The 18649-nt window shown below is 49.7% G+C and overlaps 1 protein-coding gene across 1 annotated transcript in view; it reads left to right on the top strand.

Moving 5' to 3' along the window:
- IQGAP3 (IQ motif containing GTPase activating protein 3) overlaps positions 1-18649 on the top strand; it is a 313154-nt gene that overhangs the window by 251936 nt on the left and 42569 nt on the right. Inside the window, exon 34 of the mRNA XM_086947642.1 lies at positions 3233-3445. Within this exon, the coding sequence (XP_086803768.1) occupies positions 3233-3445 (213 nt within the window). The remainder of the gene's footprint in view (positions 1-3232; positions 3446-18649) is intronic.

Raw genomic sequence — 18649 nt, 5'->3', positions numbered from 1 at the left:
ATCACCAATAAGCCCGTCCTCATTTTGTGAATCAGGGCATCCACATGTGAATGAAATGCCCCAATGGCTGCCAATATTATCTTTAGCGACGGCTCGCGCTCCGTCCGGTCCATTTCTCCACGCTTAACACCAATCATGTTCACCTCCCCGGGGAGCCGGCTTCCTCGGGGGGAATAGACAGGAGCGGGACGGGCGGCGTCTGAGGGGACTGATCGGTTTCTGCGGCAACAATATGTATCTCGCTTCCGCGAGCGAAGACCCCGACCCACCGAACCCCGGTCAGGCACACCGGGTCCGCTGGCCAGGGACCTCCACCCCCGGCCACTGTCGTGCCACTTCACTCCTCCCTCAATGTTGATCAGGCAAAATGAGCGCCGTCGAGATCGGGCAAAGAAAAAACCTCCACTGCGGTGGACCAGACCCTGACTGCCTCTCACAGCCGATGTTGTTCAACTACGACACGGCCAGATCAAAACTCGAGGCCCCGGCTCTCATGCTGGATTAGGCCGCAAACTTCAACTCGACGCAGCTCCGTCACACAAGCAAGTTAAGTTTTCGGAATGGCACCATCGGAGTGAGCATCGGTTCATCTACACTGAGGTCGGGCGTTAAATCAGGATTATCAACAGGATCTTCTGGCAGGATATGGAGGTCGGCGGAGCCGGGAGCCTAAGCGGCCATCTTGGTTGCTAGCGTAGCTCCTCCCCTCGCTGTGTGCTGTTTTTGCTGTTTCCCACCCCGTTCCTCCATTACGACCGCTCCACCTCACACCAGCTTTTATATTTTAATGGAGCTTTTGTGCTAAAAAATATTTATTTTTTTATTTACCGTCTTCCAAACTGAATTGGTAAATAAAAAAGAAAATTTGGAGCAAAACGCACCTATGTAATCTCGCTGATGTGCGCATACATTCTGATACATGCGTTTGACAGGGGAATGACTCCACAGCAATTGTGTGGGTTTAAAAAAAAAATTTATTTATAAATTTTTATTTTGACGATTGTGGACAGCGTCTTAATGCTTTGCAGCCCCACCAAAGGCAATTGGCAAAGCCAATACGTTCCAACCACCTGACCTATTGGCTCTACTAATGCTTTTTTCCAGTTTAACCGTCTAGGGATTTTTGTAAGACGGATGCTTAGACCCAGTCTGATTGTAGTGAGCAGCTAAAAATTGTCTTAAAGACATTGTTTCTAGAAGTGTGTGTGTTTGTATTAATCTATTTATTTCACTGATTACGTTCTAGGTCCTAACAATCATGGATGTATTTCAGTGACTATGGGCAATTAGTCAATGTTTAGAAAGCATTTTAAATCTTCAAGTCTTGTAGTGTTTAAAGGAAAGAATTCTAAGAGGATAGGATGCTCTGTCCCTCCATCAAAACAGAGCATTTTAATTCTGGCAGATTTACTACTACAATGCAAGGACATTGTTGCATTCTACTAAAATTATGTACATGATGGAAACGCTCCCCAAACAGCTTGAAATGCTCGAAGGAGGCAGCAGATTTATACATATTAATAAGGCAGCTTGCATTGCTTTATAACCCTATTGGGAGCATTTCTTTTTATGTTTTTGTAAGAAATTTGGATCGCTTCATTCCCAACAGTAATCATGCACTATTCCTGTCAACTTTTTGTAATTTTCTTAGGTGTCAGTAATATCATATTTTGCTTTGTGGAATTTTGAGCATCTGCCCGCGCTATTTTGTAGGTGTCGGCACCATGCTTAAGATGTGTAGAAATCTCCCTTATTTTACTGCCTATTGCTCAATCCTAGTTCAACTTTCATCAGCCTGCCTATAAATATCTTCATTTGACTTCGATTGATGTCCCTTTTTTGTGTATACTAAAACATGTGGCTTGAAGCACCTTCAATGATATCCTAGACATGGATGGGACTCTGAGAGAGATGTTCCATGCCCTTTTCCGTCTCCATAAATGGCAACCTCCCATCCAGTTCCCATTGAGTGAAAGATGTCCTCCTTCCTCCCTTTGTTTCTTGGCTTTTTCTGTGTTGTGGTGAACTCTATTCCTCGCAACAAGTATGCTGTGAGGGAGGATCCCTCCAAACTGGCGGGAGCACTTATCTAGAAACTAAAATATTTCTTGTAGCAGTTGAGCTGGTTCATACAATTAATAAACCCAATACATTGCTGAAGCTTCTGTTTTTGCTATACATAAATATTGCTATGATGCAATCAAAGATTATTATACATCCCAATGTATTTCGGGTCAAGCATTGCCCTTCATCAGGGGTTGCATCAACATATTCGGGGTAGAATGTGAAACCGTCCTGGCTACCTCAATGTGAACGTTCTCATTGTGGTAGCCAGGATGGTTTCACAGACTACCCCGAACAAGTCGATGCGTCCCCTGATGAAGGGCCATGCTTGACCCGAAATGCATTGGGATGTATAATAATCTTCGGTTGCAATATTTGGATACAAGACTTCATTGGTATAATGACTTTCATTGATTGAATAAGTTCAAAAACAGAAGCTTCAGCAACGTATTGTGTATTAATTGTATGAACCAGCTCAACTGCTACTAGAAATATATTTGTTTCTAGATAAGTGCTCCTGCCAGCTTGGATCCTCCCTCACAGCATACTTGCTGCATTGTTCAGTAGGCGCCTTTTGGACACAGCACTGGCTGGGATGCACATGGATGACATTGATTATTTATGTTGAATCAGCTACATCTGAGAGTGCACTTTGGCAACATTGTCACAAACTCTTTTCCTCCTCACTTATCTCTGTTGTTCAGGGAACTTGGGAGAGCCTGTGCAGAGCCTCAGTCTCCCAGCAGTGATCAAGAGGTCAAAGCCTTACCTCACCGGAGCAACAATTAAATCTTTGAGCAGGCTGCTTCTCACACACCGGATAGAAGATAGTTAGGGATATCTTCAAGCACGGTGTTTGAACGGCCTCTGGCAATAGCTGGATCTCTGCCAGTTGCCTTCCACTTCTTCCATTCTTTGTTTCCTCCCTCATTATTGCCCCTCTGCTTTTCCTGTCCTCTTTTCCACTTGTCTTTTTCCCACTACTCATCTGCTATTCATTTCTTTTCATTTCATCCTTCCTTTGAATTACAATTTCAAGTGTTGAAATGGTATTTAAAAATCCAATGCAAAATAGATGTAAATTCATGACCTATTAAAGATACCGCCTTTTCATCTAAGAGGACCAAAATATTTCGACTGGTTATGTGAGCGTTCTTTCCTCTTTCAGGAAGCTTCGCATTATTATCTCATGAATAGGAAGGCCGCTCGTGAAGCTCAGACACCAGACAAGATCAAGCGGCACCGCTCTTTGGTGGGAAACAGCAAACAGTCGATAGAAGACAAGAAGCGAATGATCATCCGGAACTTGCGGAAACTGGAGAGCCTGGGTATGGTGACTTCTGCAAACCAATATCAGGACATCATCAATGAGATTGCCAAGGTATATTTATTACATTCATTATTTTCCATGAAGAGCTTTAACATTACACTGCACGCACTGCCTACGCAAAAATTTGCCCTGGGGAGTGGAGGTTTGTCTTCCTTTGTAATTACCATGTGGTCTCTCTCCACTCTGCTGCAATTGAAAGTAGCTGTTATGTGACTGTAAAGCTTGCCATTGCATTGTGAAAAGAACTTGGATTTGACATTAGGGTCACTTAAAGCGGAAGGTGAGGGCAAACTCTGGTTAGTATTCTCTTTTTTCCAGGTAGGGTGCAGTTGGCATTTGAGGAGTGTGCACTTCAGTGGACGAGATACATTTAGTTAAACATATTAAAATGTGGGTTGAACTTTGGGATCTCTAGACCATCTGGTAGTGTAGACTTGTCAACAAACCTATTAGACACAGAGAACCCGGTGAACTGTAACGCACAATCCACCTGTTCATTACATGAGGGTGATGTGTTATGTTATGTGCAACGTTCAGTTGTTTGACTCTAGGAGACGAGTTTGCCAGGCTTACCTTTTGGGCTTTAGTGCTTTGACATTTACTATTCTTCTTGTGATGAAAGTGGAAGGTTAATGGTACAAGCTGGGCAACAAATGGATCTTGAGTAAGAGCAGAGGAAGTAGATGAGAACCATTAGCATTTAAATACAACAAGAACTTAGGGTTTATATAGTCACATTTCAGCCCATTTCGCTTGGCTCGTGGGTGTTGTAATGCTGATAAAGATAACCTGCTCGTTGTTGAGGGACTGGACAAGTTGCTTCTGCAGGGATTCCATAAATGTAGTCTGGACGTAAGTTGGTGTGGGTTCTGATAGCAGTTAAAAAAAACCTATTCCTTTTTTGGTCGAGCTTTCGAGACCTTTTTGTATACACTGTGGGCTCTTAAATCCTGCCCACTGCTTTTCATTTTTGTTTCAGTATCCTTTAAAAATCTTTACTTGCTACTGGTCAGTCCTACCTCTTTGCCCCTCCTTTTTGTCTTTCGTTTCTACCATGGAGCAAGGACCAAATAATGTCACTTTACGCTTTGGTTGTTTATCTGTCGTTTGGGGGACAATTTCTTTATTTCTTCCCCGCTGGTGTTACACTGTGGGTGCGTGTTCCGGTTCGGCGCCTGTATTTTATTGCATCTTCCCTTTCCATTTGTGGAAGAGCACTCCACACGAGCACTTGATGTTTTCAGTTGCTCCGATTGCAGTTTTTGTAATCTGAAAGAAACAGGTTAGTATTAGATTCCTTACCTTAGAATATCCCCAGGCGTCAGTCTGGATCCGGAAACTTTTGCGTAGCAGTACCCCTGCGCGTCGGTAGGCGTCGTCTGCAGGCGTCCCCTGCAGCTCCGCGTCCGTTGTTGGCGTCGTGCGCCGTGATGACGTCGCTGGAGTATATAGACGCCGCCTCCGCGCGCTGACGTCAGTTCTTCTTTTTTCCGCGCCAGTTAGCGTAGATCCGAGGAGAGCAGTACTCCGGTCTTTGACCAAAGTTTTTTGATCTTTTGATAATCTTCTTACGGTGCCGGTAGGATGCCCGGTTTTAAGAACTGTGATGACTGCGACCGCACGATGTCGGTCTCGGACCATCACCGACTCTGCCTCCGGTGCCTGGGCCCCGACCACGACGTGGACTCCTGTGTCGATTGCCGGGCCTTGAAGAGTAAAGCTTGGCGGGAGCGGTCCCGCAAGCTACTCGAGCTGCGGGTGTCGGCCCCGTGTCGAGAGAGGTCCCGGTCCGGCCGGAGGTCAAGGGAACGGTCGAGGGAGCGGTCGCGGAGCCGTCACGAACGCTCCGGAAGTCGTCACCATTCATCTGGTTCCTCAGGTAGGAAACACAAGAAGTCGGGGCGTCGTCATCGTACCCCCGACTCCCCCCGACGCTCACGCGATGCGGCCGGGGGTTCGGGTGGCCCCACCCCCGCGGCTCCGCATGAGCCGCCGGCGCAGCCTGCTCCATACACTACGGTCCCTGGGCAAGGCGCGACGCCCGAGGAGATAGAGTTCCTCATGGCCATGAGGAAGCTGGCTCCTCCGACGGGGCCTTCGGCGCCTTCGGGCCCTGTGGCCCCGTCCGAGGGCCCTAGCGGGTCGGGTGCTCCTGCCTCGACGCCGCCGGGTGCTCCGGCCCCGGCGCCGCCGACGGCTCAGGTCCCGGCGCCGCAGGGGCCTTCAGGATCGACGCCGGCTGGCCAACCGACCTCCCCGGCGCCGCTTCCATTGGGGCTACCCCCAACGCCGTCCCCGCGCGACGCCGGTTCTCCGGCTCCGGGCGGCGCCGCCCCCATACCCTCTCTGATTCCGGTCCCGGAGCCGAACCGGCGTCGCCCGACGCCGAGTCCGACGCCGATGGGGTCTGTGAACCCCGAGGAGCCGGTCTACCTTGTTGGTCCCGAATATGATGAGGAGGTAGATTACGGAGAGGAGTGGGAGGGGTCTGAGGACCCTCTGACACGTGAGTGTCAGTACAATGTGGACTGGACAGGTGACTTGGGTGACGCCAGTGGTCTAGATGACTCCCCTAACCCTGGCTTTGTCTCGCCTCCTACCGTGGCTACGGAGGAGGGGGCTGCTTATTCAGTGGTGTTGATGAGGGCTGCCAAGGCCTTAAACCTTGAGCTCCCCGTCGCGGCCGTGAGGACTAACATCCTCACTGAGGTCCTCAAACCGCAGTCATGCCCACAGGAGCCACTGCTGCCGTTCAACGAGGCCTTGTCTGACGTTCTTTTGGGCACGTGGTCCAGGCCCGCTTCAGGTTCGCCTGTTGATAGGAACGTGGCCAAACGCCACCGTCCGTGTACGGATGACCCCAAGTTCCTGTCCACCCATCCCACCCCTGAGAGTCTGGTGATCCAGGCCTCCACTTCCCAGACCGCATTCCCGTCGGCCCCGCCCGACCGGTCGCGGACCTGCTGCCAGAATGCCCGCCGGAGGTACGGGCTAAGCTCGGCAAGGCTATGATTGAAGGCCGAGACGCAGCGAAATACTCCATCAGGTGTGGTCTTGATACGACCGACTCGCTGGGCAGAGCGATGTCCACGACCGTGGCGATTCGTCGCCACGCCTGGCTGAGATCCGCCAACTTCTCGGCAGATGTCCAGAATGCTTTGATGGACATGCCGTTTGATGGCAGTCTCCTGTTTGGCGACAAAGCGGACCACGCGCTGGAGCGCTTCAAGGACTCCAGGGTCACGGCCAAGTCCTTGGGTCTCTCGACCCAGCTCCAGCAAACGGGTTCGTTTCGCTCCTTTCGTGGCCAAGGAAGGGGCGGTCCCACACGTGCTGCCAGCCACGCGCCGCAACAAACTTATCAACGCGGTGGCAGCCGTGGAAACCGCCGTGGTGGCGGTCGGGGACAACGGCGAGGTCAGACCACACCTCCCCACGTAGCATCCGCCACTAAATCCTCCTAGTCCGTGCTTTCAGGCCCATGTGACGCCGGTGGGGGGCAGGGTTCGCCAGCACCACTCCCACTGGCGCACAATAACATCGGACAGGTGGGTGCTGCAGATCGTCCGAAGGGGCTACTCCCTCCCCTTCAAGACCACTCCTCCAGCCATGCCACCGCAGAACCACCGTGGGTTGGGGGACCACTTGGCACTTCTGAAGGAGGAAGTTACGGTCCTCTTGGCCAAGGGGGCCATCGAGCGCGTTCCTGGGCCAGAAGTGGGGCGTGGTTGCTATTCCCACTACTTTCTGGTACCCAAGAAGGACAAAGGGGGCCTACGTCCTATCATGGATCTAAGGAACGTCAACGGCTTCCTCCGGAAGGAGAAGTTCGAGATGTTGACATTGGCTCAGGTCTTGGCTGCTCTAGACCCGCAAGACTGGATGGTAGCGTTGGACTTGCAGGATGCATATTTTCACATCCCCGTCCTGCCGGCCCACCGGCGTTACCTGCGGTTCACGGTAGGCCAGGAGCACTTTCAGTTTATCGTGCTCCCCTTCGGCCTTACCAGCGCCCCATGGGTGTTCACAAAGGTGATGGCGGTGGTCGCAGCCCATCTGCGCAGGTTAGGGGTTTCAGTCTTCCCCTACCTAGACGACTGGTTGTTGAAGGCGAGCTCGCCCCAGTCAGTCGTCCACCACCTTCAGATGACGGCAGACCTCCTGCACGAGCTGGGGTTTTCCATCAATTTGCCGAAATCACACCTGTGTCCCTCTCAAAAGCTCCTTTTCATCGGAGCGGTTCTCGACTTGGCGCAGTTTCGGGTTTATCCTCCGGAACGGCGAGTCCAGGATACACAGGCTTTGATTCCCATCTTCTAGCCGTTATCCCGGGTTTCGGTCAGGTTGACGCTGCGGCTGCTGGGGCTGATGGCTTCCTGCATCCTTCTGGTGCATCACGCCCGGTGGCGGATGCGGGCTCTGCAGTGGGACCTGAAGTTTCAGTGGGCCCAGCATTAGGGCAACTTGTCCGACCATGTCTTGATCTCGGAGGGCACTGCGAGACAACTGCAGTGGTGGCTTACGGACCGCGATTGGGTCAGGGGCAGATCCCTCTCCCTTCCCCAACCGGAGCACGTTGTTGTGACGGACGCGTCCCTCCAGGGCTGGGGAGGCCACTTGGGAGAGGCAGAGATAAGAGGCATCTGGTCTCCGGCGGAGTCCCGGCTCCATATAAACCTGTTGGAGCTGCGGGCGATTCGTCTAGCACTGAAGGCATTCCTCCCCTTTGTCAGCGGGAGTGTAGTGCAGGTCTTCACAGACAACACCACCGCCATGTGGTACTGCAACAAACAGGGCGGGGTGGGGTCGTGGACCCTTTGCCAAGAGGCTCTGCGCCTCTGGCAATGGCTGGAACGTCAGGGCGTGACTCTGATGGTTCAACACCTGGCAGGTTCTCTGAACGCCAGGGCAGACAAACTCAGCCGTCGGTGCTCGATGGATCACGAATGGCGTCTGTACTCGGACGTGGTGCAAGGCCTCTTTCTGCGATGGGGAGAGCCTTGGTTAGATCTATTCGCCACAGAAGAGAACGCGCAATGTCATCAGTTCTGCGCGTTGGAGTTTCCAAGACGGCACTCGCACCGCGACGCCTTTCGGCGCGAGTGGAGTTGCGGTCTGTTATACGCCTTTCCGCCTATACCACTTCTGCCCAGAGTGCTGAAGAAGATCAGGCGCGACCGGGCCCAAGTCATCCTTGTGGCTCCGGACTGGGCTCGAAGGTACTGGTATCCCGAGCTACTCAGCATGTCAGTCGGTCCCCCGATCCGCCTGCCCCTTCAGGAGGACCTTCTGTCGCAGCAGCAGGGGACAGTCCTCCACCCAAACCTGTCCAGCCTCCACCTCCATGCGTGGAGATTGAGCGGCGACAGTTGAGGCCTTTTGACTTGCCTCCTGAAGTCTGTGATGTGATTCTGGCAGCCAGGCGTCCCTCCACGAAGTCGGTATACGCCTGTCGGTGGAATAAATTTGTGGCATGGTGCACAGCAAAGGCTGTGGATCCTCTCTCTGCCCCTCTTTCTGAGGTTCTTCTCTTCCTTCTTTCTCTTGCCCAGCAGGGGTCTGCTCTGGGTACTATCAAGGGCTACCTTTCTGCCCTTTCGGCCTTTCTGAGGCTGCCTGATCAACCTTCTTTGTTCAAGTCCCCCATTGTAACAAGATTCTTGAAGGGCATCACACACATGTATCCACCTGTTCCGTTTGTGATGCCTCAGTGGGACTTGAACCTGATTCTAACCTTCTTGATGTGTGCTCCCTTTGAGCCCCTTCATTCCTGTCCTCTCCGTCTCCTGACTTTAAAGACGGCTTTCCTGGTTGCCATCACCTCTGCCAGGAGAGTGAGTGAGCTCCAGGCTCTTTCTGCCAAACCTCCTTTCTTGTCCGTTCATCCCGACAAGGTGGTTCTACGAACTAGACCTTCTTTTCTGCCCAAAGTAGTCTCTGCTTTTCACATCGGGCAGTCCATCACCTTACCCTCCTTCTTCCCGCCTCCGCATCCTTCAAAGGATGAAGAGCGGCTCCATCGTCTGGACCCAAAACGTGCGCTTTCATTCTATATGGATCGCACACGCCAGTTCCGGGTGGATGACCAACTGCTTGTTGGCTACGTGGGTGCGAAGAAAGGACGGGCGGTACATAAACGGACCATCTCTCGGTGGGTCGTTCTGTGCATCAAAGCGTGCTACTCTTTGGCTCGGAAGGAGCCCCCTGTTGGACTGAGGGCCCATTCCACTCGGGCCACGGCAGCTACTACTGCCCTGGGCCGGGGAGTCCCCTTGCAGGACATTTGCCAGGCGGCTACGTGGGCCTCGCTGCACACTTTTGCGAGGCACTACTGCCTGGACAGTCCAGTCCCGAGGGATGGCTTCTTTGGCCGTTCTGTCCTCCAGGACTTTCTGGTGTAAAATTGTATTGGTTCGCAGACCCACCACCGGGGTTGGTATTGCTGGGGTATCTATTCTAAGGTAAGGAATCTAATACTAACCTGTTTCTTTCAGATGAACAAGTTACTTACCTTTGGTAACAATATATCTGTAAGAAACAGTAGTTAGGATTCCTTACCGCCCCACCCATCCTCCCCGTTCTGCGAACTGATACCTAGGGTTAGGGACATCCCTTTCAGGGCCCTAGTTTCAAATGGCACCAGTGTTGGTTCTCTCATGGCTCTGCGTTTTCTGGCGCGGAAAAGCTGTGTGCAAAGAACTGACGTCAGCGCGCGGAGGCGGCGTCTATATACTCCAGCGACGTCATCACGGCGCACGACCCCAACGACGGACGCGGAGCCGCAGGGGACGCCTGCAGACGACGCCTACCGACGCGCAGGGGTACTGCTACGCAAAAGTTTCCGGATCCAGACTGACGCCTGGGGATATTCTAAGGTAAGGAATCTAATACTAACTACTGTTTCTTACAGATATATCGTTACCGAAGGTAAGTAACTTGTTCAACGGGGCTATAAGTCTTGTGGACCTTGGGCCCCTCTTCGTTTTAGCACTCCCTCTCTGGTTTTTCTGGTCACTATGTCACTACCTGTGGCCCGTCGCGCATTCCCTCTCTCCTGTTGCTCCGGAGCACTGCTGCTCCCCATCCTGTGCCGCCGCAGACTGTCCCTCATGTGCACAAGGCTCGGATCGACCTGTGCTGCTTCTGCTGGGTTCTTTAGGTACGAGGAGAGGAAGTGATGTGCCCACCATCACAGACTTGTTTTCCAGTTACTAAGTCGGCAGACTTGGCTCTAAGGGTAAAAATGGTAATGGCAGCGATTATTATCAATACTCATTATTCAGGTGTTGTGCCAAATTATTTAAAGATTGCATCAATTAGACTATTTGGCTTGCCACCATCTCGGGCTTACTTTCTGTGAACGTGCAGCAGGGCAGTGCTTGGTGGAGCCAAAGGGCAGGTTGTCAGCAAATATCAGTGGAGCAGGAAGGGCTGGTTGAGTGTGTTGCTTCGAAATAGACATGAAAAGTGGCAGTCGCACAAGGAAGGGCTGCACAACAGTTCAGAGCTGCAGAACCATTGCGATCCCCGACTAGAGCCAAGCAAGTAAGCCATTATACTCGAAATAGTTTCATCTTCATTTTATAGGGACGTTTAAGGACAAGCTGTCATTATCAGTCACAACTTGCTGCTGTGTGTTTATTTCTGCTGTTCTCAAATCATAGCCTTAACGTTATACCGATCTTTAAAATGTATTAAAGTAGTTGGCATTTTAATTTTTATTTTATAGAACTGAAACAATGCCCTTTGCTCACACATAGAAGTGACTGAAATGCAAAGTTGTGTTTCTACAACTACACTGGGCAATAGTGCATCAAGCAACGTGCTCTCTTTGTAGGGCATGTGAATGCAGTGTGGCAATACAGGTGCTGCCTCTGTCAGCAATCTTTATTGTATGAGTCCCTATAAAAAAGATGCCTGTCCCCCTCTCTTTGATGAGTAACACAGCTCTGAAGCTCATCTGCTTTGTATTTTGTGAATGCCATTTTCTTGCGACGTTTCTGAACAAACACCTATGTTTATTTACCAGAGAGTGCGGCGCAACGCAGAGAGATGAGGGAGACAGAGAGAGAGTGCTTAATGTAAATGCTTTTTTTTCCTGAAAAATGTCAGTGTATTATCACTGTACTTGAAAACACAACGTAAGCAATTGGGTCATCTTCAGAAATTAAAATGCAGGTGGAAATGAAATCACTCTGTACTGTGTGTGCGCCACCCGCCAGCATGTTAGGTAGGGTTTCATGCATGCAGCTTAGTGCTTTTAGCAAGGCCGCGACCCCGAAGCTTTGAGACGTTTTGCATTCTTCCTGCTTAGGCACCCTGAGAGTCGTGTATGGTGAAGATGTTCTGCTCTTCCCCTACACATTGTTTAAGAGCCCAGAGTTAACATTTCTGGAATTCCTTAATTCCCAGTGAGAATGGTAAGCGACGGCTGGCGCATTATCCCAGCGTTGTAGTGACATGAAAGGCAGCGACTTTAATTTAATTTATTTGCTTTGTTTGGGTTTAAATGATGGGTGGTGTATAGTTTGATTTCTTCAGAGTCAACTTTTGAGTAACCTGATCTGGTTGCCTTAAAAATCTCAATGGCGCCACAGGGTCTGATTGCCAATATTGTTGATAATATGTATGGAGGCAATTGGATGCAGCTAAACTCCTAGCATCCTGTATTTTTCAGTGATTGCTCATTATGCTTTAATTACATTTTTTCTCGTCCCCCTTCGTATATTCCGGATTCCTTCTTCATTGTCCATACATCCAATCAATCTATATACAGCTACTTCAGTCAGTCCGTCAAAATACTTTTATTCGATTATTAGAAATCAAAAAAAGACATAGATACAAATACATCACAGGGTAAAAACAGCAGCAGAACCTCGAATACAAATACAGAATAAATATAAATTACACAAGAGTTAAAATTAGCATAATTAAAAAACTTTCTCAGTATTTCATTTTAAAAACAGGAATAACCAATGTGCAATTAATTCATGTACTAAAAGGTGTACCCCGTAACCTACATCGCTTCTTGTTAATACGGGCACACACAACCAAATAGCTTGCTACATGGAAAGTGACACGTGCACTAGAAAGGAGTTGCAGAAACAGGAGAGCGGGCCTCACCTGGAGAAAACCGGCCTCTCTCAGGATCGGCTATTTATAAAACCTATATGTATCTATTTTTTTCACCCGCTGAAGAGATATGTATGCATTATCCACCACCCCTCACCCTTCCGAGGTCGATCGATACATTATGCGCCATTGAAATGTGCCTGAAATGTAATGCTAACATTTGGTTGCACTTTTGGTGAGCACTTTCGCTGTCTCCATTAGTTCATATTTGTACTCATTAGGTCGAGCCTGTGTGCCTTCGGTGTTGCTCCCCCACTGGGGATGGTCTGGCTGGTCGGTGTATGAGCTGGTTTTTGACTGTGTGTGGGCTTGTTTTACGCTCTGCTGGGCCCATGTTTACTGGCGATTTCAATGATATTCTCACAAACATTATCTGCATCAAGCTCAAATCCATGCAGTCTTCAACACCTTGGAAAACACTTCTACAGAGTATGTTTGCAAGTTCAAAACTGCCCCAATTTGTAAATGTGGACTACCTTTTAGCCATATAATGCACTAAATGGGCCACTTCTATTTTGGTACCTGGGCTTATTTTCTGTCCCGGTCTCTTTTGCACCTCCTGTGCTTCATATAGCTCCACTTACATCCTGCTTTCCAGCCTCCCTAAGCCGAAATGGTTTGTTACTTTGTTTCACAAACAGTAGCTGATCTTTTCAAATGTTTCTGTTCTCTTTACCTTGTTCACCACCTTCACCCTTTCTAATTATAATTGACCACTCCTGTTTTACGTTTTGGCACATTATAAAATAATAAATGATTTACTTTCATTCTCCTCACTTGTTTTTAGGTCTCGCCTGCATGACCTATCGCTTTTAAGCTCTTAAACGCACTACCGAGCGTCAAAAAATCAGACGTCTTAAATACAAAATTACGAAAACACTTTATTTTGGGAAATTATTTAACACATGAGTAAACAAGGATTCAAAACTTTTGTTCAAAGTTTAAATAAGTAATGTCTTATTGGTTATATATAAGGTAACACAAATGCTTAACACTTTGTTTTTATAACTTTTCAACGTCCTGCACAGCACCCACGCTGCTCTACAACATAGCTTAAAGACATTGGCAAAGCCAATAGCTTGTTCTAATTGAGGGTAATGTTAGGTGGTAGAGTGGGAATCTGATGCCTCTTTGAATAAAAGGGTGTTTAGAGCTCTTCAGATAGTGTGCATGCTGGGTGCATCCCTCTAGTTTAGGTTATGGTTGGTCCAGAGCATGCACCGCAGATATCTTTAAGGTTTTCCACCTTTGTTTGTGCAGTTGAAGTTCAATTTGATTACTAGTTGGAGTTGCCCTATTTTAATGCACACCCATCATCATGGAAAACTTTATTTGATCTTTCAATAAATCAGATCATAAAAGTACATAAAAATACATAAAACCACTGTATAAAATAATATCTAAACACAATTCCTATCCTAAAAAGGCCGACCTAATCGAGTTCATAACTCCATGCCCCCATTACTACGCACTTAAGGTCATAAAAGCTACAATAAATTAAAAAAAGTTACAAAAGTTTTTTTTTTTAAACCACAAGCTATGTAAGGATCCCCAAAATTCATTCATAAGCCACGTATTTCCTTTTCCGTATACATGCCCACAAGAAGGATGCCAAAGTAAAACAAACCAACGGGTTGGGTAATGATTTTTAAAAAAGCACACGCAATTACGGAATAGGATCCTACTTTTTATATTCTGGGTCTGTTCTCATACGTGCCACAGAATCTTAATTTGATTGTCTACTTCTTTGCGAGCCGGTGACTTTATATCAATGTCTGGCTGGAGACGTCCAGTTTCCTCAAATTTAGGCACAGTAAGGCTGTTTGAATCTGTATTCTCTGTCGCTTCTTTGCTCATCCTAAAGAAGATGAGAGCTCTTCTAAGTTCAATTTAAGATATCTTGAAGAGCAATTTATAGAGTGTGTGTCTTCTGGGAAAGCAATAGAAGTGCATGGTACACTTTGTAGAACAACAGGGACTACACCAGGCCTGGACTACAATCTCCAGGGGTTTGGTTCCGCATTTTGAACAGTGTCCATTCTCCAAGCCTAAGCAACCAATATGTGTTGCAACACTGCCGATTTTTAGGTCAAAAAATAATTCCCTTTGGAATCACTTGTTCATTCACAGGTTGCATATATATACACTCTCACAATAGTCATACATCCCTCCATAATCATGATTAAGCCAGATGTCGAACAACTCAGTAAAACAAGCATTTGCAATGCAATAGGTCTCGGATTAAGAAAGATTGAGCTATTGGTATTGTAAATGTCAAATTTTTTATTTATGTGTTGGTTTTGAAAATAGCGAAATTATTAGCTTTGTCATTTACAATGCCGATAGTTATAACTTTTGCAAATGTGACACCTATAGCATTTGTAATGCAATATGTGTTGTATTTACGTGACTTACGTGTATTGCTATTACAAATACCAATGGCTTTCATTTTATTTTAATAATTAATACTTAAATAAAAGTTATTGTAATTTATAATGGCAATAGCTTAAACTTTTGTTAATAACTTTTGTGAAGATTATGTTCAGTGTATTTTATTGTGACGAAAGTCCAAGAGCAGAAGTGAAATATGAACATCTTTTTGTGACATTTGTAATAAAGCTTGTGTGATGCTGTGGCGGTGCTGAGTGATGCTGTGGCGGTGCTGAGTGATGCTGTGGCGGCGCTGAGTGATGCTGGGGCGGCGCTGAGTGATGCTGGGGCGGCGCTGAGTGATGCTGGGGCGGCGTTGAGTGATGCTGGGGCGGCGCTGAGTGATGCTGGGGCGGCGCTGAGTGATGCTGTGGGGGCGCTGAGTGATGCTGTGGGGGCGCTGAGTGATGCTGTGGTTGAGCTGAGTGGTGCTGTGGTTGAGCTGAGTGGTGCTGTGGTTGAGCTGAGTGGTGCTGTGGTTGAGCTGAGTGGTGCTGTGGTTGAGCTGAGTGGTGCTGTGGTGGAGCTGAGTGGTGCTGTGGTGGAGCTGAGTGGTGCTGTGGTGGAGCTGAGTGGTGCTGTGGTGGAGCTGAGTGGTGCTGTGGTGGAGCTGAGTGGTGCTGTGGTGGAGCTGAGTGGTGCTGTGGTGGAGCTGAGTGGTGCTGTGGTGGCGCTGAGTGGCGCTGTGGTGGCGCTGAGTGGTGCTGTGGTGGCGCTGAGTGGTGCTGTGGTGGTGGGTGCTGAGTGATGCAGTGGTGGGTGCTGAGTGATGCTGGGGCGGCGTTGAGTGATGCTGGGGCGGCGTGGAGTGATGCTGGGGCGGCGTTGAGTAATGCTGGGGCGGCGTTGAGTAATGCTGGGGCGGCGTTGAGTGATGCTGGGGCGGCGCTGAGTGATGCTGGGGCGGCGCTGAGTGATGCTGGGGCGGCGCTGAGTGATGCTGGGGCGGCGCTGAGTGATGCTGGGGCGGCGCTGAGTGATGCTGGGGCGGCGCTGAGTGATGCTGGGGCGGCGCTGAGTGATGCTGGGGCGGCGCTGAGTGATGCTGGGGCGGCGCTGAGTGATGCTGGGGCGGCGCTGAGTGATGCTGGGGCGGGGCTGAGTGATGCTGGTGTGGCGCTGAGTGATGCTGGGGCGGCGCTGAGTGTTGCTGGGGCGGCGCTGAGTGTTGCTGGGGCGGCGCTGAGTGATGCTGGGGCGGCGCTGAGTGATGCTGGGGCGGCGCTGAGTGATGCTGGGGCGGCGCTGAGTGATGCTGGGGCGGCGCTGAGTGATGCTGGGGCGGCGCTGAGTGATGCTGGGGGGGCGCTGAGTGATGCTGGGGCGGCGCTGAGTGATGCTGGGGCGGCGCTGAGTGATGCTGTGGGGGCGCTGAGTGATGCTGTGGGGGCGCTGAGTGATGCTGTGGGGGCGCTGAGTGATGCTGTGGGGGCGCTGAGTGATGCTGTGGGGGCGCTGAGTGATGCTGTGGGGGCGCTGAGTGATGCTGTGGGGGCGCTGAGTGATGCTGTGGGGGTGCTGAGTGGTGCTGTGGTGGAGCTGAGTGGTGCTGTGGTGGAGCTGAGTGGTGCTGTGGTGGAGCTGAGTGGTGCTGTGGTGGAGCTGAGTGGTGCTGTGGTGGAGCGGAGTGGTGCTGTGGTGGAGCGGAGTGGTGCTGTGGTGGAGCTGAGTGGTGCTGTGGTGGAGCTGAGTGGTGCTGTGGTGGTGCTGAGTGATGCTGTGGTGGCGCTGTGGTGGCGCTGAGTGGCGCTGTGGTGGCGCGGAGTGGTGCTGTGGTGGTGGTTGCTGAGTGTTGCTGTGGTGGTGCTGAGTGATGCTGGGGTAGCGCAACACTCTGCGGGTGCCGATATAAAACCTGTGGTCGACACAATCATGCGAAGAGTCCCCGCCATACGGTAAGAGCTAACTTCATTGTGTCACTGCAGGCATAACTGAGAAGGGCAGTCTCCATGAGGGGAGAGACGGGAAAAGGATAGCGCTCTATGGTACAACCTCCTCGGGCACCTGGAAAAAGCTCACCACCAGAGGTCTGAAGTGCAAACACAGCACAACGTATGTGCAGTTTCAATTCACAAGAAAGGATCCGAAAGACGTTTTGTAGCAAGGTCGGTCATTGTCCAAATAAGGGCACTGTTTCGAACGAGAAAAAAAAATAGTAATTTGACTTGGATTCAAGACTGGCTGATACCCTCGCTGTATCCTGTCAATTCAGATGTGACTAATGTCAAGGCACCTTCAGTGACCAGAAGAAACCCGAATATCGAGCCCAATTCTGGATAATTAAATATCAAAGCCAACAAACTAGAAGATACTGGTAGCCAACGGCTGGTCCGAGAGCTTACACCCACCCACGTTACAAACAACTGATTGCGAGGGAGGGAGAGGAGTGCAAGGCAGAGAGTGGGGACGGAAGGTAAGGGGGCGCGCAGCAACCAAATGTTTGAGATCGCAATCCGCAAGCAACTAAGGATCAAACTAAACAGAAAAAGAGAGCGTGTGGCACACTCAAGGGCTTCCTACAGAGGCGCAACTAGAGCCACATTTCGGTGTGGGGGGGGGGGGCGGATAACATTTTCGGGAGGGTGGGGGTAATTCTTCAAGACACAGGCAGAGTGGAGATGCTGGGGCTCCAAGAAGGTGTGAAAAACAACAAAGCCTCGTTAACAAGTGATTGTTCTTTTTAAAGACCCGTCAAGTACACGCCCGCGGCTGGCAGCTGGAAAAAAATGCCAGTGTGTGTACGGAGGCGGGGGGGGGGGGAGGCTGAGAGCTGAAGCCTGCTGAGCCCAATGGCTTCCTATGAGGAGCATCACAGAAGGGGCAGATTTCAAAGAAATGCTCGGGTATGACTACAACTGTACTGCAGCTTCATTCTCACTATTCCCTGGTTGTGGTGTACATTGCGCTGAACGGTGTGTTTCGGTCATGTGGCCTGTATGGGTAGTGTCTTGATGTGAGTTATAATAACAAGAGTTGTGTTCTTACGTTTACGTGGATCTGAGAAAAAATATGAAGTGACCGGGCGCGATAAAATGCTAATGGGTGGGAGCAAAGAAAGTCAGTGAGTGCGGTTTGTCTACGCATGAACTGATTTGGTGCTGTGCAAAAGAATGCTTAAGGCTAGTGTGTAACTGCACATAATTAGGAGTGTACAAAAAAACTACGGATTGCGAGGGAGGGAGAGGAGTGCAAGGCAGAGAGTGGGGACGGAAGGAAAAGCCAATGGCGAGGGAGGGCAGGTCTAGCAAAGGAAGAGGCTGAAGGTGGGAGGGCGGGGGAGATAGCAAAAGGGTGAGAGAGAGGCATGGGGCGGGGGAGAGCATTCCTTTTGAAGTGTGAAGCTCTCGGCATTGCTGTGGCGGGTCTGAAGCGCGTCACGGGCACATGAACTGCATGTAATCCACGAGCGTCCATTTCTTCAAACTAGGATTAAGGTTCAGCATTCTCTTTAATTTTTATTTTAAAGCAGGTACCTAGTAAGGAAGGAAGAAATCTATGATGTCATCTGCAAATACGTTTAAAAATCGCCGTCATTACTGTATTAAAAAGCCCATGACATGGAAAAGGGGTTGAGGCTTCTCTACCAAAGTGCTGCAAAAAAAGATCTGCTGCTAATCATCGGCTTGCATGGTAGCCAATGGTGGCAATCGTTATGTAGGGGGAGCTGTCAAACTTAAAATGCTTGCGCTCCAT

Source organism: Lissotriton vulgaris, chromosome 12 (genome assembly GCF_964263255.1).
Source record: "Lissotriton vulgaris chromosome 12, aLisVul1.2, whole genome shotgun sequence".
Taxonomy (NCBI): Eukaryota; Metazoa; Chordata; class Amphibia; order Caudata; family Salamandridae; genus Lissotriton; species Lissotriton vulgaris.
The sequence above is the reverse complement of the archived record's forward strand: the minus strand, read 5'-3'. Positions and strand labels throughout refer to the sequence as shown.